The sequence below is a fragment of the Rana temporaria genome, chromosome 1 (assembly GCF_905171775.1).
Source record: "Rana temporaria chromosome 1, aRanTem1.1, whole genome shotgun sequence".
Classification (NCBI taxonomy): Eukaryota; Metazoa; Chordata; class Amphibia; order Anura; family Ranidae; genus Rana; species Rana temporaria.
In genome coordinates, this window is record NC_053489.1 from 203828938 (window position 1) to 203853703 (window position 24766).

The 24766-nt window shown below is 47.8% G+C and overlaps 1 protein-coding gene across 3 annotated transcripts in view; it reads left to right on the forward strand.

Moving 5' to 3' along the window:
- ANKLE2 (ankyrin repeat and LEM domain containing 2) overlaps positions 1-24766 on the forward strand; it is a 148054-nt gene that overhangs the window by 17932 nt on the left and 105356 nt on the right. For all 3 annotated transcript variants that reach the window (XM_040347805.1, XM_040347800.1, XM_040347801.1), the window contains exon 3: positions 13812-14003. In XM_040347805.1, coding sequence (XP_040203739.1) covers positions 13812-14003 — 192 coding nt within the window. The remainder of the gene's footprint in view (positions 1-13811; positions 14004-24766) is intronic.

The following is a 24766-nucleotide window of genomic DNA, read 5'->3' on the forward strand; positions in this document are numbered from 1 at the left end:
TCACAGTTGTGGGTTCGGCTGTGAGACCGGTCGTGGCCGGTCTCTGGTGTCGCAGACACTGACTGAACGGGCAAAGTTGTTGCTGCAGAAGCTGGAGGAGCAGGATGCTTCCGAGACCTGCAAGGACCTGGCTGAACAATTGGTTCAGGGTCTAAAATTTGTCTGTGAGTCGGCCCTGGATACGCTTCCCTTGCTTTCCAGAGCCTCCGCCTATGCGGTGGCACTACGCCGCCTTGTGTGGCTGAAATGCTGGTCTGCGGACCAATCCTCCAAGAAGGCCTTGGTGGATTTGCCCTTTAAGGGTGAGCGGCTTTTTGGGGCGTCCCTGGATGACACCATTAAGGATGCCACAGGTGGTAAGAGCACACTGCTCCCACAGTCTGGGAAGGGCAAGGAGCCTCGCCATAGACAAGCGTTTTTTTTGTGCGCCCAGTGCAGCAGGAAAAAGTTTGCAAGGTGCTAAGGCGCCCGCTGCGGGGCAGTAGCGACCCTGGTTCCGCAAGCCTAACAAGCCTGCGGACAAACTTGCTTCCGCATGCAGGTCTGCCCCCGCCCGGGCCTCGGGTGGGGGGCCGGCTTCGCAAATTCGTGGCTCGGTGGAGGTCTCTCCTCTCCGACCGTTGATAGTTTCCACGGGGTACAAGATAGAGTTTCTCTCTTGTCCACCAAACAGATTCTTTCCTTCCAACCTCCAGCTTCCTCCGGTTCGCCGGCAGGCTCTGTCAGGGGCTGTCCAGGATCTACTGGACAGGGGGGTGATTGTGCCAGTTCCCTCTTCACCCGGAGGTGTTTCGGAGTCTGTGCCAGAAGTGGGGCACTCTAGACGTGGACCTTCTAGCGTCCCGTCTCAACCGGAAGGTGCCACAGTTCGTGGCCAGATCGAAGGACTTGGGGGCTGACGCGTCAGACGCGTTGGTGGCTCCTTGGGGTCACTATCGACTGACTTACGCCTTCCCTCCTCTGAAGCTTCTTCCTCGCCTGCTTTGCAGAGTGGAAGCCGAAGGGATTCCAACAATCCTGATCGCCCCAGATTGGCCGCACCGCTCCTGGTACGTGGACCTGGTGCGTCTGGTGGCAGACGCCCCCTGGCGTCTACCTCCTGAGAAAAGATCTTCTGTCGCAGGGTCCCATCTTCCACCCTGCTTTACAGTCGATGGCTTTAACGGCGTGGCTGTTGAGCCAGGTACTGAAGGACCGAGGCCTGTTATGCTCAGTGGTCTCTACCATGCTGCGTGCACGGAAGTCTACCTCACGTAGGATTTACCATCGTACGTGGAAGGCCTACATCTCTGTGTGTGGAGATGAAGTGGCACCCTTGTTCATACGTGGTGTCTAGGATTCTGCTGTTTTTTACAGCAGGGAGTGGATCAGGCTCTCGCCTTGAGTACGGTTAAGAGTCAGATTTCGGCTCTGGCCGTTTACTTTCAGCGACCCTTGGCGGCGCACTCCTTGGTGCGTACGTTTGTACAGGGGGTCCGGCATGTGGCCCCTCCTGTGCGTCTGCCACTGCCCCCATGGGACCTAAATTTCGTCCTCTCGGTGCTTCAACAAGCTCCTTTGAGGACATTCAGAAGATCCCTTTGCTGACTCTGTCACAGAAGGTGTTTTTTCTGGTAGCGATTACCTCAGTCAGACGAGTATCTGAACTGGCGACCTTGTCTTGCAAGGCTCCCTATTTGGTCATCCATAAGGATAAGGTGGTGCTACGGCCGCAGCCATCTTTTCTCCCGAAAGTGGTTTCGGCTTTCCACATTAATGAGGACATTGTTCTTCCATCCTTATGTCCTCAGCCGAAAAACCAGAAGGAGGCCACTTTACATTACCTGGATGTGGTTTGGGCCCTACGAGTGTACTTATCTGCTACGGCTCCGTTCCGGAAGTCGGACTCACTGTTCATGTTGGTGGCTGGTCTCGGAAAAGGTCTGGCAGTCTCGTCGGCCACCATTTCTAGGTGGATATGACAGGTTGTGCTTCAGGCCTATGCCCTAAAGGGGCGGGCGCCTCCCTTTCGGGGTTATGGCGCATTCGACCAGGGCGATCGGTGCCTCTTGGGCTTTCCGGTATCAAGCCTCTGTGTTACAGGTGTGTAGGCAGCGACCTGGTCGTCGGTCCACACTTTTTCAAAGTTTTACAAGGTGGATGTGAGTGCATCTTCTGATGCCTCCTTCGGCCGCAAGGTGTTACAGTTTAAAGTTGGAGTTCCTCCGTTGAGTAACTCCGGTTTTGTTTGGGGTGTAGCTTGGTTTGCTGTGTTGTTTTTCCCACCCCTCAAATTTTTGACACTGCTTGGAGACGTCCCTAAGGTCAAAGGCTGCTGTGTCCGTCCATGAACGGAAGAGAAAATTTGATTTTTGTACTCGCCGTAAAATCCATTTCTCGGAGTTCATGGACGGACACAGCACCCATCCCTCCTTTTGTTTCTACTGCTTGTTACGAACTGGAGCTGCTAGAGCAGGGTGTGGGTTATACCCGGGGAACCACGCCCCTTGGGAGGAGCTGCACTGAGGAAAGTGTTGTTAACACTTAAAGTGCTTTGTTTCTGCCTAACTCTCCTGGAAGGAAGCGGATATAACCCTAAGGTCAAAGGCTGCTGTGTCCGTCCATGAACTCAGAGAAATGGATTTTACGGTGAGTACAAAAATCCAATTTTTTAGGGCATACCAACGCAATATAGTGTATTACAGAATTTTTTTTATATAGCATACCGTATATACACGAGTATAAGCCGAGGCACCTACTTTTACCAAAAAAAAAATGGAAAATTTGTTGACTAAAGTATAAGCCTAGGGTGAGAATGCAGCAGCTACTGTAAGTGGAAAAAGAGGGTCAACAATGCCTATTTGCAGCTTCACTGTGCCCATTTGCATGCCTCATCCTCACTGTGTCTCCCATCAGTGCCTTCTCTGTGTCCATCAGTGAATGCTAATGTCCATCAGTGCTGTCTGCCTTCTCAGGACAGCACGGCTCTGAGCGGAGATTGTGTCTGTCATGGAACAGTAGCACAGAGACACCGGCAATCATTGATGTTCTATTTCCCCGTCCGTCCTCTCTCGCACGGGATGAGAGAGAGGACACGCAGCTGATCTCACTGCTTCCCCTTCTCCCCCCTCCCATGTGTGCTCCGCAGAAAATGTTAGCTTCACACTTGACTGACCGCGGAGCACACAGGAGAGGGAAGGGGGAGCAGTGAGATCAGCGGTGTGTCCTCTCTCTCCTCCCGTGCGAGAGAGGACGGACGGGGAAATAGAACGTCAATGATTGCCGGTGTGCGTTGGTTTTTAGCCTGACGAGGAGGAGTAGGAGTCGGCGCTTGGTTATACTGCATGGCCGCCGAAGACACTAAATGTATCACAGCGCTGGGCGATTCGGCTGCAGACACAGACTTGAGTATAAGCAGAGAAAAGGATTTTTAGCACAAAAAAAGTGCTAAAAAACTTGGCTTATACTCCAGTATGTACGGTAAGTTTGCGTTGGGTAATGCCAAACGTCAGGCCCTAAAATTGCATGCACTTGTAAGGCCCCTTTCACACAGGTGGACCCATTTGGACCATACACCATACAGACATGTCTGTTTACACATGCCGACATCCGATCCTGTCTGCTAAAAACAGACAGATGGGGGATCAGTTCACTATCTGTCTGGCAGATAGGGTCAGACCGCCTATAGAGGAAAGGGGGCTGTGTCTGCTCTGCATAAGTGGAGCAGACATGGACATGATCCTGCTGAGCCAGGATCAGCGCACAGCTCCCCCGCTGAGCAGGATGATACGCTGGCAGAGTCTGCCCGTGTGAAAGAGCCTTAAAATAACAACCTTCAGTCCACAAAATTGTCAATAACTCATGCTTTAAACGCCTTTACATTTTTATCAGTTTAGCGTTATTGCTGAAAGATGACCCTAGAATTGTTGCTCTCACTCTGTCATGCACAGCATTTTATGTATTTAGCCAAACCTTATGCTTGCGTTTCAATTGTGTATGTGGGGGCTTTGTTTTCTTAATACTACAGGACCCAGGCAAAAAGTATTCATAGACCCTGGATTATAGATGTGTACTTTTTTAGGTGATTGTTTACCGTCAGAGTGTTTGAGGACATGCCCCCTGGGCACCTCTCCTATAACCCTACCCCACTCTGAGTCCTCAGTTTCTTCTTCTTTTTTTTTTTTCTTGAATCCTAAGTTGATGGCCTTTTTTGATTCTTCAACTCTTCAATCATTGCCTTCACATATCAGAAAAGCAATGCAACCTCTGTAAAACCTTTTCAGCTGCACCTGGACCCCATGCCACAGGGATGGCCTGTAAAGCTGCTTCGGGCACTGGATTTTGCATGGGTGTTCACCTTGCCATTTAGTGCAAAGCGCTCTAGTCAGCTACAGGGTGCTTTACAGGTCCAGGACAATGGTCCATTGCTATGGAACTTGGACCCTGATGACCACTTTTAGAGTGTGCCCACCATGACGGGTGAAACCTGCACTTAATATACAGTTCAGCGTCATGGACAGGTAAAGCAGCCATGTATCTTTGAGTTACTGTAAAAATGGGGGCTATGTTTGGAATGTATTTTATGGTGTAAACTTTTCAAGCTCGCTGCTAAAATTGAACCACCTGGCATTTAGTTTTATGTGGATGACTTTTCACCTAGGACCTATAAGGACCAATTCCGCCCACCCTTTTGCCACAAGGGTTTGTTAGCAGACGGTTTAAACCTGGATTACTGTGTTGCATATATTCTGCACGATACTCCAAGAGTACCCTATTGGGCAATGCCCTTAGCTATAGCTGTGATGGCAACCAATTGGTTTCAAAGGGGTACAAATAAAATTCAAAATTCTACCCTCGTTGCCTCCTTTTCGTCTCTAAAATCAAGCAAAAATTTCCTGAGGACAGTCAGATAGGTAGAATGCCTGGGAACAATCTTCTGTCACCATTGAGTAGTTTTGCCAGTACTACCATAGGATGGCAGGTTTAAGGCTGGGTTTACACCAGTGCAGATTTGATGTGGATTTCCCTGCATCCAATTCGCATGTCGGGGATTGTGACCGGCTCTCGTATCTCCAGAGCGGTTCCGGCGCAAATTGCACAGGAGTCCTGTGCGTCTTCTCGTCTGTTTTGAGGTCCAAATTCAGGCAACATTTTGGGCTGAAATCGGACCTGAAACAGAATGGAGACGCACCGGACCCCTGCTGTGAGCTGCTCCGTCCTGCTGTGTGAATCTAGCCTCAGGGTTTCTTTTAAAGCAGAGAAGAAGGCACTTCTAAGTGCAGTAATAAAGCACTTTAATGACAAGGGTTAAAAATACGTACAAGATGGAATTGAAAAACAGGCAGTAAAGGCTGCAGGTGGAAGTTTCAGCCGACCAGCAGTGGGACACACTGTGTCTCTTATCCAGGATGGAGAGCCGTCCTGTCAGGGCCAGCATGGAAAGCAGGCAACCGTAAGTGACGTCAGTGGTCAGGACATGTTTTCGGAGTGTGCCCAGTTGCTCCTTATTCAAACCACATTATGCCTGTTATTCATCTTTGTAAGTGTTTTTAACCCTTCCTTGTCAGTGTTTTATTACTGCACTTAGCAGCACCGTCTTCTCTTTGTTTTTCCGATAGAGTGTGCTTCCTTCTTCTGAAGTGCTGCTGTGGTGCCTTAATCACATTTCAAGATCCATTCATATCATGTAATGTTAACGACTTGCTGCCTGCCCACTGTCAAATGACGGAGGGATGGTGCGGCTCTTGTTCTGGGAGAACGTCATATGACGGAGCCCCAGAATGGCCGCTGTCACAGGGGCACGCAGTGCTGTGATCGTGGCGTTGTTGTGTTGCACCGTGGCTTTTTTTTTTTTACTTATCTTTTATTTTATCAAAAAAAGGAAAAGAGACATACAAAAGAGAATACATGTTCCATAAAATTCACCGTCCATCATTTACAAATGAAAACACATCTATATGCACATTTTTACCTGTTCCCCCTACTTCAATCAGTCCGGTCAACATATTCAACCACCATATCTATGCTTTATATATCCCCTTGAATTCCATTTGTATCCTTCTCTCCTTCTTACATTAACCTCTTATCCCTTAAACCAAACCCCCCCCCCAAAATTTAGGGCTCCTGAATTTATGTGGTCCCAGATCCTCCATAGCTCCTATCTCCCGGGTTCTATTAAGCCCATCCCGCGATGGAGGGGGGTCTAGAGTCTCTCCACCGCAGGGTGTTTGCCGCATTAATCAAATGACACACTACTGATTTCTTATACTTCTGAACCGGGATCTGTGAGCAATGAAGCAAAAAGAAGGTAGGGTCATCTGGAATCAAATGTTCTGTGAATTTTTGGGATATTCTCCGAACCTCCACCCAATAGTGTCTAATTTTTTCACAGGACCAAAATATATGCAAGAGTGTTCCTTGCTCTACCCCACATCTCCAGCAACATTCCAAGGTTTCCTTAGCAAATGTATGAAGCCTTACTGGAGTGTAATACCATTGTGTGAGAAATTTATAATTGGATTCCTGGTTCTTTGTACAGACCGAGGAATTCAATGTCAAAAAGATTATTTGTTTACGTTGGATTGGATTAAAAGTCCTCTCCAGGTCCTTTTCCCATTTACTAATACCTGGCATCACAAAATCTTCCGGGGGTGTGTTCAACAACCCATACATCTTAGATACCACTCACGGGAGTGGTTCCTCCTCACTACAGTATATTTCGAATACAGTCAGTTGCCGTTGGAATTCCATTGCCGACCCCAACGATCTCAAAAAATGGCTTACTTGAAGCGCCTGCCAGAGTTTAAGCTCAAAAAGGCCCCTTGCCTCTGTCAGGTCACCAATGGAAGGCCAATATCCTGACTGTAAAAAGTGAGACCTGATAAAGGCCCTTCTCTCTAAGCCCCTTGAATGTTCCTGTTTCCAAAACTGGTTTGAAATTAGGGTTTCCTATTATGAGTAACAATGGTGATTTGATCTGATGAAAATTTCTGATTCCGGCATATCTTTGCTGTAATTTGTAACGTAGGTCCTATTGTAGGGTGTTTCTTGAGATAGATAGGTAGTGCTACATAACACCAAGGTGCTCTAGATAGAGGTAAAGGGCTAATCTGCTGCTCCATGTCCACCCAACGTTTGAACTCCCCATGTCTGCACCAATCCACCAACCTTGTCAAATGCGTTGCTCGATAGTATTTTACTATATCTGGGACTGCCATCTAGGGTTGTCCCGATACCACTTTTTTGAGACCGAGTACAAGTACCGATACTTTTTTTCAAGTGGCAGTATTTATATATTTTTTTTTACTTTTTTTTTAAACTTTTTTTTTTTTTCAGTTTAGGCCGATACGTATTCTACATATTTTTGGTAAAAAATAAAAAATCGCAATAAGCGTATAGTGATTGGTTTGTGCAAAAGTTATAGTGGCTACAAAATAGGGGATAGAATTCTGACTTTTTTTATATATTTTTTTTTTTTTTACTAGCAATACGAATTTTGGCAGGACTGCGATATTGCGGCGGACACTTTTGACACATTTTTGGGACCATTCACATTAATACAGCGAACCGTGCTATAAAAATGCATTGATTACTGTATAGATGTGACTGGCAGAGAAGGGGTTAACACTAGGGGGCGAGGAAGGGGTTAAATGTGTATCCTGGGAGTGATTCTTACTGTGGGGGGAGGGGGAATGACTGGGGGAGGTGACCGATGCTGTGTCCCTATGTACAAGGGACACAGCATCTGTTTCCTCTCCCTGACAGGACATGGAGCTCTGTGTTTACTTTATGTGGGTTGGAGAAAAAGGTGTAATCCCTTTCCTGCGCATGTAAAATCCTCCAAACATCCACTAACTGTGCTTCATGCAATTTCCGCAGTATACACCTTCTGATATTCCCTTGGGTCGAAGATGTCCCTGAGGACATATCTATTCTGGGGTCCAGAGAGATATTAATGTCTCCCCCCAGAATCGGCTTACCCTCTGAAAAATCGACCAGTTCTGTGAGGACTTTTTTAATAAATACGTCTTGGTGTATATTTGGTGCATACAGCGTGGCCAGGGTCACTTCAACTCCAGTTCAACCCTTCAGGAAAAGAAACCTACCATTAGGATCCAGGCGTTTATCTAGTAGTGACCAGGTCACTCGGTTAGAGATCAAAATTGATACTACTTTGGATTTTTGCCTCCTGGTTCATCGCATGGTATACACATGGAAAAAATCGGTTCTGGAGAAATGGTAGTTCCCCTGCCCTGAAGTGTGTCTCCTGTACATAAGCCACATCCGTCCCCCACCGCCTTAGGTCTCAACATCATCCTTCGTTTTTCTGGGACATTGAGTCCTTTAGCATTCAGGGAAGTTACTTTTAATCCCTCCATCTCGAGGAAAGAGAGAAGAAGAAAAAAAAACCCCTCCTATAAATATTGACATCTGAAAACGCTTTGCTATCTTCTTATAGCCTTCTCCAGCTTTGTGAGCATCAACTATTTTCAGTTTCAGTTTTCTAGACAACTGCTTAGAAGAACCCATGGTGCTGATTGTTGGGGCAAGGTCAGATGAGTCTGGGCATTTAAAACCTTTGAGATTGACATCACCTGGTCTTCCCAGACGATGGTTGAGAACAATCCATGACACTGGCAGGTCTCAGCTTTGCAAAGGTGGCAGTGCATGCTATAAATTCTGCAGGGTGCCCAAACTTTTGCAGATGTAATTTTTTTGTTTTCTGTCATTTTGAAAGTGTAAATGATGGAAATAAAATCTAACTTTTTTTGACATATGAGAATGTCTAATCTGTATTTTGATGCCTTTTGGAGATTTTTCCATCTTTCCTTGGTTTCGTTATGCACATTAATACACATTTTTACCTGGGGTGCCCAAACTTTCGATCCCCATTGTAATTGGGGGGGTGGGTGACTAATATAGGCTTATTGGCTCCCTCTCAGGCCCCGTACACATTTTCGAGGAACTCGACGTGCCAAACGCATCGAGTTCCTCGTCGAATTCTGTGTTGAAGCCACCGAGGATCTCGGCGAGCCAACTTTCCTCATTGAACAACGAGGAAATAGAGAACATGTTCTCTATTTGGCCCGACGAGTTCCTCGTCGGCTTCCTCGGTGAAAAGTGTACACACGACCGAGTTTCTCGGCAGAATCCAGCTCCGATCGAGTTTCTGGCTGAATTCTGCCGAGAAACTCGGTCGTGTGTACGGGGCCTGAGACTCCATCTTCCCCCCCGACTATATTCTTCTAATTTCCAATCTTTCCAGCCTTTTCACATTTTCTTCCTCCTAATTCTGAAAAAAGAAATAAAAAAAACCCCCTCAGTATACATATACCACAGCCCAAGTTGCTTTATACTTTTTAAAAAGAGAGTGTGGGCAGGGGGAAAACCAACACCATCTCTTGCTCCCTTCTGTGCCCGACTTTCCCCCCTCCATCTCAAAGGACCCCTTCTCCACCTCCCCCTTCCATCGTATCACCATATCACCCCCCCCTCCCCACCCCATCCACTCATCCTTATAACTTAGGCTTCTCAAGGTCTACCCTATAGCGGTAGATATCTCTTTCCACCCTTTACTCAGTACCTTAGGTTTTGCTAGGTTAAAATAATTAACCTGTGTCCTTTACATCCAAGCGGCCTATCGCACCTTAAATGCGTCTAATATTCATATTGGGCCAGATCCACGAAGCAGTTACGCTGGCGTATCTATTGATACGCCGCGTAACTTCTAGGTTGCTTCGGCGTATCTTTGTTTTGTATCTACAAAACAAGATACGCCTGAAGCTGGGCTAGATCCGACTTGTGTACGTCTTAGTACTTAGTAATGGAGGCCTATCCATTACACCTTCTAGTCCATCGCTTATTTCCTAATGGGCTTCAAATCTCTCCAGGTCTCCCCCTCTCCTCTCTCTCTTCTCCTTCTATACTTCATTTTATTTTCTTTCTTTTATTCCTGTTGGGACATTACTCTTCTTGGCCCTGGTAAATGTTGTAGCCAATCCGGGACTTCAAATGGTTCTATTTCTAGAAATTTAAACAGGTCAGAAAGTCCGTAGGTTGCTGTAAAATAAATGTCCGTGCCTCCTTCCTAATTGTTAGGGAGATCAGGTATCCCCACCGACAGTCCCACCCAGACCCCTAATTTTGTCCAATAAAGGGCGCAACATGGCTCTTCGTTGTAGAGTAGCCCGGAATAGGTCTGGGAGGATTTTTATCCGAGACCCTTCAAACACAATTTCTCCCGCCTCCCATGCGGTGGAAACATCAAATTATATCTCTAGGCCTTTTCAGATTTGTTGAGCGAGGACCCAATGATCTATGTAGCCTTTCAAATTCAAAGACCTGGGTGGGGGGTAGCCAATTGGTGGCATATTGCAGATATAGTTGGTTGTAATGCCTCCCTCTCCACTGTTTCGGGAACCCCCCTGAACCTCAAGTTCTTGCGCCTGTTACGGTCCTCCATTTCCTCCAGCCTAAGCTGTATGGGGTCAACCCGAGAGGACTTTAACATATATGTCTGTCCTATACCAGTTATACGTTCATCCAATCGAGCCAACAACTCCTCATCATTTTCCAACTTATCTGTCAGCTGCTGGACCTCCTCCCGCACAATCTCCAAGTCTTTACAATGGGATTCCTCCAGGCGCATAACCAATGACTCCATATCGGCCCGTGTTGGGAGGGATTGCAACAGAGTCTTCAAGGTGCTCAGCTCCGACTCCCGTTCTGAGCATGGCTCTGTATGCGGCAAAACCTCAAACCCCACCCCCGTCCGCTCTGTTGCACCCCCTCGCTCTTTCCTCCTAACTCTCTGGAGATCAACATCACTGGCAGCGCAGGAGTGACGGGGGAACTGCTGGTTCATCTGGCTTCCTGCCCGTCAGTCTCGCGGTTTCTGGTGGTAGCCGACCGCGTCCGAGGGAAGAACCGCTGAATCTCCGGCTGGGACGGTGCTTTCGAAGAACTTGCACCAGGTAGTTTAACCTCCTTAACCTTTTTCTTCATTCCAAGGCTACCAGTAAGGCAACTCTGGGCAGGCTATAATTGCGCTATAGCTGGATTTCACATCTCACTTGTTTAGTCGGGTTGGGACGGAGCGTGTGTGTCTCTACTCCACCATCTTTCGCCACTCCCCTCCACTGCACCGTGGCTTTTTAACCATGTGAATGGCTGTATCCAATTTCAGCCGGTCACATGTAAATACGGAAGTGCCATGAATCGGCTCTCCTCTCCTAACACTGACAGAGTGTGTGGCGAGGATTGCCTATCAGTAGCATCTCCTCGCAGGGGAGACCTGGGCAAGTGATCGGGACACTGATCATCAGTGCCCAGATGACAGGAAAGCCCCATCGGTGCCACCAATATGTGCCCACCAGTGCGGTCCCTCATCAGTGCGGCATATTGGTCCTGCCTCATCAGTGAAGGGGGGGGGGGAATTATTTAGTTTCTGTCAGTAAATAGTTGTAAATAAAACTTTTTTTTTTTATTCAAAATTCTTGGTCTTTTTTTTTGTAAAATAAAAATCCAGTGGTGATTAGATACCACCAAAAGAAAGCTCTATTTATGTGATGAAAAAAATTATTTGGGTACAGTGTTGCATGACTGCACAATTGTCATTCAAAATGTGACAGCACTGAAAGCTGAAAATGGCCTGGGTAGATAGGGGTTGAGGTGGTTTAAAGTCTCCTTGTTATCCAGAGTGCCCTATTCTCCACACTCAAAGGATTATATTCAGACCTGCTTAAAGTACCAAAGCCCAGTAGAGGTATGCATCCTATTCTGGACTTAGTAATGATTTTATTTTAGGATTTTTTATTTATTTTTCCTAAAATAAAACGCGTCATACTGCTCAATGGTTTTGCACAAAGCTGTCCTGATCCTCCTCTTCTGGGATCCTCCATCAGTGCTCCTGGCTTATCCTGCCTTTTAGCCCCAGCAAGCTGCTTGCTAGAAGGGGTTCTCGTACTATTAACGCTGCGTTTTTGCCCCACCCTCTGCTCCCTGGCCACAATATCCCTGTCTACATACGTAGACATATGTTAGGTGCCAGTCTTTCCAGCTGGGGAAGAGTGTTCCAGTCCCATATGAATGGCTTGAACACTGGGCCTGCCTTCTGCCAGGACACCCAATTGTTGTGCAGGCAGACAATGCCACAGCTGTGGCCTACATCAGCCATCAAGAGGGCACCACAAGTCATGCAGCCTTGAAGGAAGGAAGTTGGTTAATCAGACAAACTCACTTTTGAGCAATCTGCAGTCCACATCATTAGTGGCTACCTGGAAAGTGCACTACCTCAGTTGCCACTGTCTGGATTAAGGGGAATGGGCTCTTTACCCAGACCTTTTCAATCTGATATGTAAAAATATTAGGGACTCTGGATGTAGACATCCTTCAACAAACCACCTCTATTTTATGCCACAACTATAGCAATGGCTTCAAATGCCCTGATAAATCTCTGGACTCAATTCAGACTAGTTTATGCTTCCCCCTCATTGTAGCAGATTGGCCCAGAAGAATATGGTACACGGATGACCCGTGGCCTTTTGCCAACAGTCCAGACCTGTTGTCTTTGGGACTTCTGTTCCATCTTTTGACTTTACCTGCATTGCTGTTTAAAGCCTAGGTTTTAGGATATAGGAGTGATCTTGGAATAAAACTCTCTGCTGCAATGATGAAACTGTGATAAATTATATCATGCCGTACACACAATACTCAGTCCTTTATTTGTAAAATCTGAGAAAAAATAACACACAAACAATAAAGTCCTGTTATGTGCTACATGTGATTTGCAAAAGAGTGCTGGTGCGCCTATAGACAAGTGCAACACCTGCTCTACTTCCCAAAAGTGCCTCAAGTGTTCCAACATGGACAGACACTCGCCACAATATTTTGACCCACTATTGCTAGATTGGTCACGCTGCGCTTTTGGGGAAGGCCCGTGTACTTGTCCATCTACATAGCGCCTGATATCTTAAAGCTGATTCCTCCTCCTAATTATGTAGCACCACTCAGGGGAATCCATTCCAAGGACAAACATTCATTGCACAAGACCATTTATTTTATTGGGGTAAAAGTGTACATGAATATTGCACTCCTTTGTTTTTGGTGTCTACATAAACCTGCACTAGGTGTTGGAAGTGGCATGCGTTCCACAGACGGGATGCTTCCTGGGGCATGGTTTTATTTTTTAGTTTTATTTTTTTTTTTTTTTGGTGCAGAGTAACAGATTAATAATTAGGAGTCTGAGAAATCTAATTGCTAGAGCTTTCACTCTTAAGACAAATCTCCTGTGCTTTTTATGCATCCAGCCCATCAGAACAGTTAAAGATTTCTAGGCTTCCTTGCACCAGGCTTCTGAAGCCCAGGTTTGTAAGCCTGCCTCCTTCTTCCTTTTTTTTTTTTTTTTTTTATATACTACTTTTTATTTTTTAAATGTTACCACGTGGAATTGCAGTGCTTTCAGATGCAAGTTTCTTGCAGTAGCACTCAGTTCTGTTTGCCTAGTTGTCCACCCTTTTCATACAAGGTATTTGAATACTTTGCCTGTGTCCTGTACTGTGTGGTTTAGGAATTTTGACTTGCCTGTAAATTGCATATCTTGGAGTATAGTAAATGACACAGGCCACCCTCTTTTCATTCCGTGGTTACTCTGCATTGTCTTTGCAAGCTTTGTCGGTGTCCAATAGCCTGAGCCTATAACCCAGGATTTATGAATACTTTTTGTCCTGTAATGTACTCCAAGATATGCATCTTACAGGTAGTCGAATATTTGGCTTTTTTTCCTTATTTAAAAAAAGTAACCTTTTTATTATTTTTTTTTGTTTTTAATAAAGATAATGTGCACATTTATACGAACAAGAAGGAAGTACTTCAGGTTGTGAAAATGCTCAAGGGGTCACGTTTTAAGGCCTTCCATTCCAGAGATGATGCTGAAAAATTTGCTAGAGGAATATGTGATTACTATTCTTCTCCCAGCAAATCTTTATTGTCTGTATCCCCTGTAAAGATTTCTTCTCTTCTTAGAGGTAAGTGTTTACCTATAGAACTGATGTCCATAAATTAGATAGACTGGATTAAAGTTGTTTTGCTTTTATTTTCTGCCTTAATTGTATATAGAACTGAAACATCGAATTGATCGATTTTATAATCGATTAGTTGGCCTGCACACAGAATGCACATATCAAGAAATACCATTCAGCACACATACAGCTCAGTGCACTGTCCATGCAATACCAGAAGGATGCTAGAGGGTTGATTGTCCCAATGTTAGACTATGCTACCTAGCCTCACAACTAGGGATGAGCTTTATGTTCGAGTCAAACATGAGTTTGACTCGAACATTGGCTGTTCGTCGAATAGCGAACAATTTGGGGTGTTCGCAGCAAATTCGTAAGCCGAGGAACACCCTTTAAAAGTCTATGGGAGAAATCAAAAGTGCCAATTTTAAAGGTTAATATTCAATTTATTGTCATAAAGTGTTTGGGGACCTGGGTCCTGCCCCAGGGGACATGTATCAATGCAAAAAAAGTTTTAAAAACCAACGTTTTTTTGGGAGCAGTGATTTTAATAATGTTTAAAGTGAAAAATAAAAGTGAAATATTCCTTTAAATTTCATACCTGGGGGGGGGTGTCTATCGTATGCCTGTAAAGTAGCGCATGTTTCCCATGCTTCAAAAAGTCCCTGCAAAAAATGACATTTCTAAAGGGGAAAAAGTCATTTAAAACTACTTGTGGCTATAATGAATTGCCGGGTCCGGCAATATAGATAAGTCATTGAAAAAAAAACCCGACATGGCCCCCCCCCCAGTCTATTACCAGGCCCTTTGGTTCTGGTATGAATATTTAAGGGGAACCCCGAACCAAAAAAAAAATGCGCGGGGGTCCCCCCAAATTCCATTACCAGGCCGTTCAGGTCTGGTCTGGATTTTAATGGGAACCCCGTGCCAAAAATAAAAAATGGTGTGGGGTTCCCCCCAAAAATCCATACCAGACCCTTATCCGAGCACGCAGCCTGGCAGGATCGTACCAGACCACATGCCCTCAAAATTGGGAGGATATCCCCATGTTGATGGGGACAAGGGCCTCATCCCCATAACCCTTGCCCAGGGTTGTGGGGGTCTGCAGGCGGGGGGGCTTATCGAAATCTGCAAGCCCCCTTTAACAAAGGGGACTTCCAGATGCCGGCCCCCCCATGTCAATTGGTAACAGGGTACATTGTACCCCTACCATTTCACCCAAAAAAGTGACAAAAAAGGTAAAAAAAACACACAGCTTGGGACAAGTCTTTTTTTAATAAAAAAAATACCATCGCTGTAATCCTACGACCACCGCCACGAATGATAGCTTCCATAGGAGGCGCCCGGCCGAATGACGCGTGACCCATCTAACGGCTCTTAAATAGCCGAGGGCTGCGCCACCCGTGAATTGGATGGGTGACCCTACCTCCCTCTGACGCGACATGGGAAGCCCCTGTTGCGTCAGAGGGGGACGGGTCACCCGTGACGCTATGGGGAAACCACCAGAAACCCTCGTTGCGTCAGAGTAGGGCGGGGTCGCCCCGCCCTTGCTTATTTAAGAGCTCTCAGATGGGTAGCGCAGGATGCTAGGGCAGTCTCAGGTTGACCCTGGTAGGTTAAGTTTGCCTCTTTGGGACCTCCTGGGTCTGCCGCAGAGTTATCAGCCTTTGGCCTTGCATTTGCTTTTGGAGCAGAAGTTCTGAGCTCATTGTAAAGCTGTTGGCCGTAGTGGCCCCAAGACCAAATAGGGACATGGCCTATCTTGGCTGTCAAGGCACTAGACAAATTTCTTAACGTTTGTCCTGTTTCAGATGGGTTTGGTCCAATCAGTAATGGCCTCTCTGCCAGAGGTAGGTTTTGGGTGTCTATAGTCAACGACGCATATCTTCATGTGCCAGTCTTTCCCGACTCATCAAAGGTTTCCGTGATTGCAGTAAAAAATTGTCATGTTAATTTTGTGGTGTTGCCCTTTGGGCTGGCCGCAGCCCCCGAGGGTTCACAAAGCTCCTGACCCTGTTGCTGGACTTGCTGAGGACACAGGGTGTCAATGTCAGGATACCGCAAAGATCCAGGTTTAAAGTAAAAAGATTGAAGATTGAGAACATAAAGATCAGATCATTCCCCAGTTTTAATGAAATTGAGGATACCAGAAATTAAAAAAGATGTATGTAGAATAAGCAAGGTTTATTGCAAATTAATCAAATGAGGTATCGGAAGCGACAGTATGGGAGACCCATAAGGCCTATATAAGGGGCATCTTGATTGCTATTGGCCCGCAAGGAGAGGGAAATTTCTCTTCGGTTCATGGACGGACACAGCAGCAATTGACTTTAGGGTTATCTACCTTCCTTTCAGGAGATGACTAGGCAGAAAAAACAGCACTATAGCACCTCCCAGGGGGCGGGTCCCCCGGGTACATCCCTCTCTGCATCATGCAGCCCCAGTTTTTTTCTGCCTAGCATGAGAAGTCATGGCTCATCTGGGCCCATGTGCTCTCGAGGTTTTTTTTTTTTTGCTTTTATTTTAGTTTTTCCTGCATTTTTTGGATCCTGCAATCTTCAATCAACTGCCGACTGGGTGACAGGCTGGATCCTCGATCCTTGTAGTCCCCCCCCCCCCCCCATGTTCGGCCGTCGAGCGTGTGCCGGGCCTTTAGCTACGCGCTGGGCCGTCTACGACATGCCCCGTTGCTCCAGGGGTGGCCGGTGAGCTATACGCTCCAGGGCACACATATGACCGGTCTCTATGGCCGAGTCGCAGTGTGCCGGGCCGACAGCCATGTCGTAACTACTGCAGACGTTGGATCTGTCTGGAATGCCTCCAGCCGGTGGTCGCAGGATGGGTAAGTAGTTTCCCCTTGCCTTAGCAGGGTGGTTCTGGTGCATTCCCGGGGAGGTCGATCGAGGGTCTGCCCTGCTTTCCTCTCTCCCTTCCTCTCCCTCCTTCCCCGCATTCTGGGTGGTGGCCGTGAGGTGGGGGATCCGCCTGGGGGGCTCCATCCTACCTGGGGCTGCGGCTGCTGTGGGGTGCTGTATGCTTTTCTCTTCCGTTCATGGACGGACACAGCATCCTTTGACAGTAGGGTTATGCATCTTCCTTCCAGGAGAGTTTAGGCAGAATTTACAACACTTAATACGTTAACAACCTTTCCCAGGGGGCGTGGCTCCCCGTGCATAACCCACACACTGCTCTAGCAGCCTCAGTTTTTTTCTGCCTAACGACAGGAGAGGTCAGGCACTCTGGAGTCCTGTACTCTGGAGATTTTTTTCTTGCGATTTTTCTCACTTTTTATTATTTTGTTCCTGCATTTTTGAATCCTGTGATTCTTCTATCAACAGCCGACTGGGTGACAGGCTGGGTCTTGACTCTTGTAGTCCCCTCATGTTCGGCCATCGAGCATGTGCCAGCCCTCGGCTCAGCTTTGGGACGTCCACGACAGGCCCCGTTGCTTCAGGGGCGGCCGGGGAACATCTTGTTCTAGGGCACACATATGACCGGTCTTTTATGGCTTTGTCACAGTGTGTCTGGCCGACAGCCATGCCGTTTAGCGGACGTTGGTTCTGTCTGGGATACCTCCAGCCGGTGGTCGCAGGACGGGTAAGTAGTGGCCCCTTGCTCAGGTAAGAGGGTATGGCTGGAATTTTCCCCTGGGAGGTCGACTGAGGGCTTGCCCTGCTTTCCTCTCTCCCTTATTTCCTCTCCCTCCTTTCCCATTTGGGTGACGGCTGTGAGGGGGGGTTTTCTGGGGTCTCCTATACACCTGGACCTGTGTGCGTAGCGGGGGTTGTGTGTGTTCACTGCAGGGGGCTGTGTGTGTTCACTACAGGGCTTTTTGTGTGCTGGGATGTGAATTTTGTGCTATGCTGTTTTGCTGTGTCACTGTCTTTTAAAATGCGCAACGGCCGCCAATTTTGCCGAAGTCGCGCTTTATATAGCTCGGCGGCCGTTTTCTTGTGGTCCTAGGCTGTTTTTTTACACATTCGGCAGCCATCTTGAAATTCGTTTGGCCTCGTGTGGCCGTTTTATCGCTGCAAAAAGACAGTGAATCTGCCTGAGGAGACAGACGCACAGGCTCTCTCAGACCGCGCTGCACCGGGAGGGGTGGTGAGTTCCCAGGGGGCCCCCATACTCTGTAGTAGCAGCCAGGAGGTGTCCAGTGTTTTTTTTTTTTTCTGCTTTGCAGTGAGGGTGACACAGTGCTGGGGCATTATGGAGCCTGAACCAGGTTCTTCTTCCCAAACAATGCCTGAGTTAACCCTTGACGCCCCTCCCCCTGCCACATCTGTTGAGGCAATGTCGGTTGTCCTGGAGTCTTTTCTCGCCAGGTTTGAAGCTGCTAGTGCCCAGAAGGGGGGTAAAAAGCGCCCCCTCCCTGAGCCTGCTTATGGGGATGTCTGACGCAGAGTCGGACCATGCTATTGCTGCCTCTGGTTCTGTAGTGTCAGAGGCTGCGGGTTTAACCCACGCGGACAGTGAGGATGACTCTGCTTCAGGGTCAGTTGCTGACAAGGAATTTGTTGGAGCTCTTAGTTCTGCTGTACGTGATACTCTGAAACTTGAGGAGGTGGCGGAGGCACCTGACGTGCCAGTCTCTTTTGGGTTTCCGCAAACCGCCACGCACCGCTAAAGTGTTTCCTTGTGTTCCTTATTTGGACAGTATGTTGTACAAGGAATGGAATACACCTCAAAAAGTTTTTACTGTTCCAAAAAACTTTGCAACCCGTTACCCCCTTGAGGAGGACTTTTTGAAAAAGTGGGTCTCTCCTCCGTCAGTGGAACCTCCCGTGTCCAGACTGAGCAAGGCCACCACGTTGCCTGTGGAAGGGGCTCCTGCATTTAACCACTTCTCTACTTTGGGTGTTTTTCAGATTTGGTGTTTACAAGACTAAAACAGTTTTTTTTGCTAGAAAATTACTTAAAACCCACAAACATTATATATTTTATTTTTTTCTAATACCCTAGAGAATAAAATGGCGATCATTGCAATACTTTTTGTCATACCATATTTGCGCAGCGGTCCTACAAGCGCACTTTTTTTGGAAAAAAATCTCTTTTTTGAATTAAAAAATAAGTCGGCAATAAATTTGGCCCAATTTTTTTATATATTGTGAAAGATAATGTTACGCCGAGTAAAATGGTACCCAACATGTCACGCTTACAAATTGCGCCCGCTCGTGGCATGGCGTCAAACTTTTACCCTTAAAAATCTCGATAGGCGACGTTTAAAAAATTCTATAGGTTGCATTTTTTTAGTTACAGAGTAGGCCTAGGGCTTTAATTATTGCTCTCGCTCTAACGATCGCGGCGATACCTCACTTGTGTCGTTTGAACACCGTTTTCATATGCGGGCGCTACTCACGTATGCGTTCGCTTCTGCGCACAAGCTCGACGGGGCGCTTTAAAATTTTTTTTTTTTTTTTCTTATTTATTTTTATTTATTTTATTATTTTTTACACTGGAAAAAAAAAAAAATGATCACTTTTATTCCTATTACAAGGAATGTAAACATCCCTTGTAATAGAATAAAGCATGACAGGTCCTCTTAAATATGAGATCTGGGGTCAAAAAGACCTCAGATCTTATATTTAGACTAAAATGCAAAAAAAAAAAAAAAAATTGGAAAATGTCATTTTTTCAAATGACAAAAAAAAAATGTTTCTTTAAGAGGCTGGGCGGGACTGACGTTTTGACGTCCCTTCCGCCCAGCCGAGCTATGGGGACGGGCGAAGGAGATTTTTCCTTCAGTCTCATCCCCGCTCAGCTCCCGAACGGTCGCGATCTCCTCCGCCGCTACCGACGGCTCCGGTAAGCGGCGGAGGGCGCGGGAGAGCGGCGGGAGGGGGGGCCCTCTCCCGCCACAGCTAACGGCGATCTCGCGGCAAATCCGCCGCGGAGACCGCCGTTATCGTTACCAGAACCGCTGACAGTAAAGATAGATACCTCGGTTGTGGCAGCAGATATGTATCTTTAAAGTTAGGCCGTATATAGTCGTACAGCGGTCTGGAAGTGGTTAAGGACCCTGCTGATAGGAGAGTGGAGGCTGTCGCCCACTCCCTATTCATTGTTGTGGGTTCAGCGGTAAGGCCGGTTCTGGCAGGGACCCTGGTGGCACAGACTCTGACTGAAAGGGTCTGTGAGTCGGCCATGGACACGATCCCCTTGCTTTCCAGAGCTTCCGCCTATGCGGTGGTATTGCGCCACCTTGTGTGGCTGAAATGCTGGTTGGCAGACCAGTCCTCTAAGAAGGCTTTGGTGGATTTGCCCTTTAAGGGTGAACGGCTTTTTGGGGCATCCCTGGATGACATCATTAAGGATGCCACAGGTGGTAAGAGCACCCTGCTCCCACAGTCTGGGAAGGGTAAGGAGCCTCGCCGCAAGCAAGGACCCTCCTTTACTACCCCAAAAGAACCGCAAGGTGCTAAGGCCCCCGCTGCGGGACAGAAGCGCACCTTGTACCGCAAGCCCAACAAGCCTGCGGACAAGCCTGCTTCCGCATGAAGGTCTGCCCCCGCCCGGGTCTCGGGTGGGGGGCAGGCTTCGCGAATTCGCAGATCGGTGTAGGTGTCTCCTGTCCGACCGTTGGGTTTGCGAAGTGGTTGCCTCGGGGTACAAGATAGAGTTTCTCTCTCTTGTCCCCCAAACAGATTTTTTCCTTCCAACCTCCAACTTCCTCCGGAACGCCGGGTGGCCCTGTCAGGGGCTGTTTAGGACATGCTGGTCAGGGGAGTGATTGTACCGGTTCCCTCAGCGGAACGGTTCCAGTGGTTTTACTCCAATCTGTTTGTAGTCCCCAAGAAGGAAGGGGTCCGTCCAATCCTGGACCTCAAGGCCCTCAATTGTTTTGTCAAAATACAAAAATTCAGGATGGAGTCGATTCGCTCAGTAGTGGCGGTGGTCCATTAGGGGGATTTTCTGGCATCCTATCAAGGACGCGTACTTGCATATCCCCATATGCGCAAAACACCAGAGATTTCTGCGTTTTGCAGTCGGAGAGGACCACTTTCAATTTGTGGCCCTCCCGTTCGGCCTGGCCTCGGCACCACAAGTTTTCACCAAGGTGCTCGCTCCGATTCTGGCCCTGCTGAGGCAGCGCGGAATCACTATCGTAGGATACCTGCACGACCTTCTTCTGAGAGCTTCCTCAAGCTCAGAGTTAGAAGAGGACGTGTATCACCTGTCAGGCCCTCCGAGAGTTCGGTTGGCTATTAAATGTCCAGAAGTCGGTTCTGGTACCGTCTCAGCGGTTGGAATACCTGGGGTTGGTCCTGGATTCCTCAGAGACGAGGGTTTTTCTCCCAACGGAGAAATTACAGACGCTGCAATCTGCGGTTTAGCGGTTGGCGAAAACCCAGGAGTGGTCGTCGCTTCGCTTTTGCATGCGAGTTCTGGGTCTGATGGTGGCCTCGTTCGAGGCAGTTCCGTATGCTCAATTCCACACTCGAGTGTTACAGAAAGGCATTCTATCACGTTGGGACAAGCTCCCCTCGTCTCTGGATTACCAGATTCGGGTGAGTCGCCTGGTCAGGTCCTCCCTAGTGTGGTGGTTGACATCTCCGGACCGGAAAATCGTTTCTGCCGTGCCATTGGACAGTGGTCACGATGGATGCCAGCCTCTCCGGCTGGGGGGTGTCTGGGGTGTCCAGTCAGCCCAGGGGCGCTGGACTCAAAAGGATTCCCGCCTGCCGATCAATGTCCTGGAGCTCCAAGCGATCCGGCTGTGCCTCTCCAAGTGGTCTCGGGATCGGCAGGACCGACCGGTCAGGATCCAGTCCGACAACGCCACGGCCGTGGCGTACGTCAATCATCAAGGGGGCACACGGAGCTCGGCCGCAGCGATGGAAGTCGCGCACATTCTCCGGTGGGCCGAAAGATACGTTCCGGCTCTGTCGGCCGTGTACATTCCGGGGGTGTAGAACTGGCAAGCCGACTATCTAAGCCGCTAGACCAAGGAGAATGGTTGCTACACCCGGAAGTGTTTCAGAGCCTGTGCCAAAAATGGGGCACTCCAGACGTGGTTCTTCTGGCGTCCCGTCTCAATCGGAAGGTGTCACAGTTCGTGGCCAGGTCAAGAGACCCGTGGGCGAACGCGTTGGTGGCGCCTTGGGGTCCCTATCGCCTAATCTACGCCTTCCCTGCTCTGAAGCTTCTTCCCCGCCTGCTGCGCAGAGTTGAAGCCGAGGGGATACCAACAATCCTGATCGCCCCGGATTGGCCGCGCCATCCCTGGTACGCGGACCTGGTGCGTCTGGTGGCAGACGTCCCCTGGCGTCTACCCCTGAGAGAAGATCTTCTGTCGCAGGGTCCTATTTTTCACCATGCTTTACAGTCGCTGGCTTTAACGGAGTGGCTGTTGAGAGCCAGGTGCTGAAGGATCGAGGTCTGTCGGACTCGGTGATTTCTACCATGCTACATGCATGGAAGTCTACTTCACGGAAGATTTACCAGTGTACGTGGAAGGCCTACATATCCATGTGTGAGGAGATAAGTTGGCACCCCCGTACATACGTGATGTCCCGGATTCTGCTGTTCATACAGCGTGGAGTGGATCAGGCTCTCGCCTTAAGTACAGTTAAGGGTCAGATTTCGGCCTTGGCTGTTTACTTTCAGCGACCATTGGCGCACTCCCTGGTGCGTACGTTTGTACAGGGTGTCCGGCATGTGTCCCCTCCTGTGCGTCCTCCATGGGACTTGAACTTAGTCCTCTCGGTGCTTCAAGAGTCTCCGTTTGAGGACATTCGAAAGATTCCCTTGTTGACTCTGTCCCAGAAGGTGGTTTTTCTGGTGACAATTACTTCGGTCAGACGGGTTTCTGAACTGGCAGCCTTGTCTTGCAAGGCTCCTTTTTTTTGGTCATCCACAAGGACAAGGTGGTGATGCAGCTGTCATTCCTTCCAAAGGTTGTTTCGGCTTTTCACATTAAAGCGGAGGTTCACCCTCAGAGAGCACATTTTCCCCTTAGATTAATGCTCGTTTTTCCTAGGGGAATCGGCTAGTTTTAAAATATGATCCGTACTTACCGTTTACGAGATGCATCCTCTCCGTCGCTTCCGGGTATGGGCTGCGGGAATGGGCGTTCCTTCTTGATTGACAGTCTTCCGAGAGGCTTCCGACGGTCGCATCCATCGCGTCACGATTTTCCGAAAGAAGCCGAACATCGGTGCGCAGTATAGAGCCGCACCGACGTTCGGCTTCTTTCGGCTACGAGTGACGCGATGGATGCGACCGTCGGAAGCCTCTCGGAAGACTGTCAATCAAGAAGGAACGCCCGCTTCCGAAGACCCATACCCGGAAGCGACGGAAGAAGATGCATCTCGAAAACCAAGCGAGCAGGAATCTAAGGGGAAAAGTGCAAACAGTAAATAAATGGGTGAACTCCCGCTTTAATGAGGACATTGTTCTTCCATCCTTATGTCCTGGGCCGAAGAACCTGAAGGAAGCCACGTTGCATTCCTTGGACGTGGTTCGAGCCTTACGGGTGTACTTGTCTGCTACGGAGCTCAGCAAAGCTGGCCCCCCTACAATCGGCACAAATAAAAACTCAAGTGTGTGTTTCTTTAGTGCTACGTTTGTGCTGTTTTGTGCCGCAAAAATTTACGTTTGTGCTGCTTTTATTTTGAAGATATTAGCAATTGTTTTTTCCAGACTATGACATCACACAGCCCCCCCACAACAGCTAAATGGCACAAAACTGGTCTCGTTGGTTAGTGCTATGTTTGTGCTGTTTTGTGCTGCAAAGTTTTTTATTTGTGCTGTTATGGTTTTAAAGTTTTATAACAGTTTATTTATTTTTTTCAAACCCCACTCACTTTGCCCACCTTACAATCAGCACAAATAAAAACTCAAGTGTGTTTCTTTAGTGCTACGTTTGTGCTGTTTTGTGCTGCTAAAATTTCCGTTCTATCTTTTATCGTTTTTGCGTTATTAATGATTTATTAAAGGTCACCAAAGGTCACACAGCCCCCCTACAACACCCAAATGACACGAAACTGGTCTTGTTGGTTAGTGCTACGTTTGTGATGTTTTGTGCTGTTTAAATCTCCTTTTTATCTTTTATCGTTTTTGCGTTATTAATGATTTATTAAAGGTCACCAAAGGTCAATTAGCCCCCCTACAACACCCAAATGACACAAAACTGGTCTCGTTGGTTAGTGCTACATTTGTGTGCTGCAAAAAAATTTATTTGCGCTGTTATGGTTTTTAAGTTATAACTAGGGTTGAGCGAACCCGAACTGTAAAGTTCGGGTTCGGTACGGACTTTGGGTTTTTCCCGAACCCGAATAATTGGAAAAAGTTTGGGTCCGGGATCGGAGTTCGGGTATGTTTTGGCGCACTGCACGGCAGCCAATCGCCATTTGTTTTACTACTGTGACTGGGAACTGATCACAGTCATGCCTACTTATGGCATGGCTGTGATTGGCCAGTGCAGCATGTGACCCAGCATGTGACCAGCCTCTATATTAGATAGAGGCTCACAGCACAGATCGTCACTCTGCTTTAGTAATGATAGGGAAAGGCTGCTGATTCTGCTGCTTAGGGACAGTGTTAGTGAGGTTTGATCCTGCTTCATACATCTAAACAAGCATTCTTTATTCATAGAACTCCGTTCTAGTTATGACAGGGACAGGCTGCTGAATGATTCTTAGGGACAGTGTCAGGTTTGATCCTGCTTCAGAAATCTAACCAAGCATTCTTTATTCATTGAACTCTGCTCTAGTTATGACAGGGAGAGGCTGCTGAATAATTCTTAGGGACAGTGTCAGTGAGGTGTATGC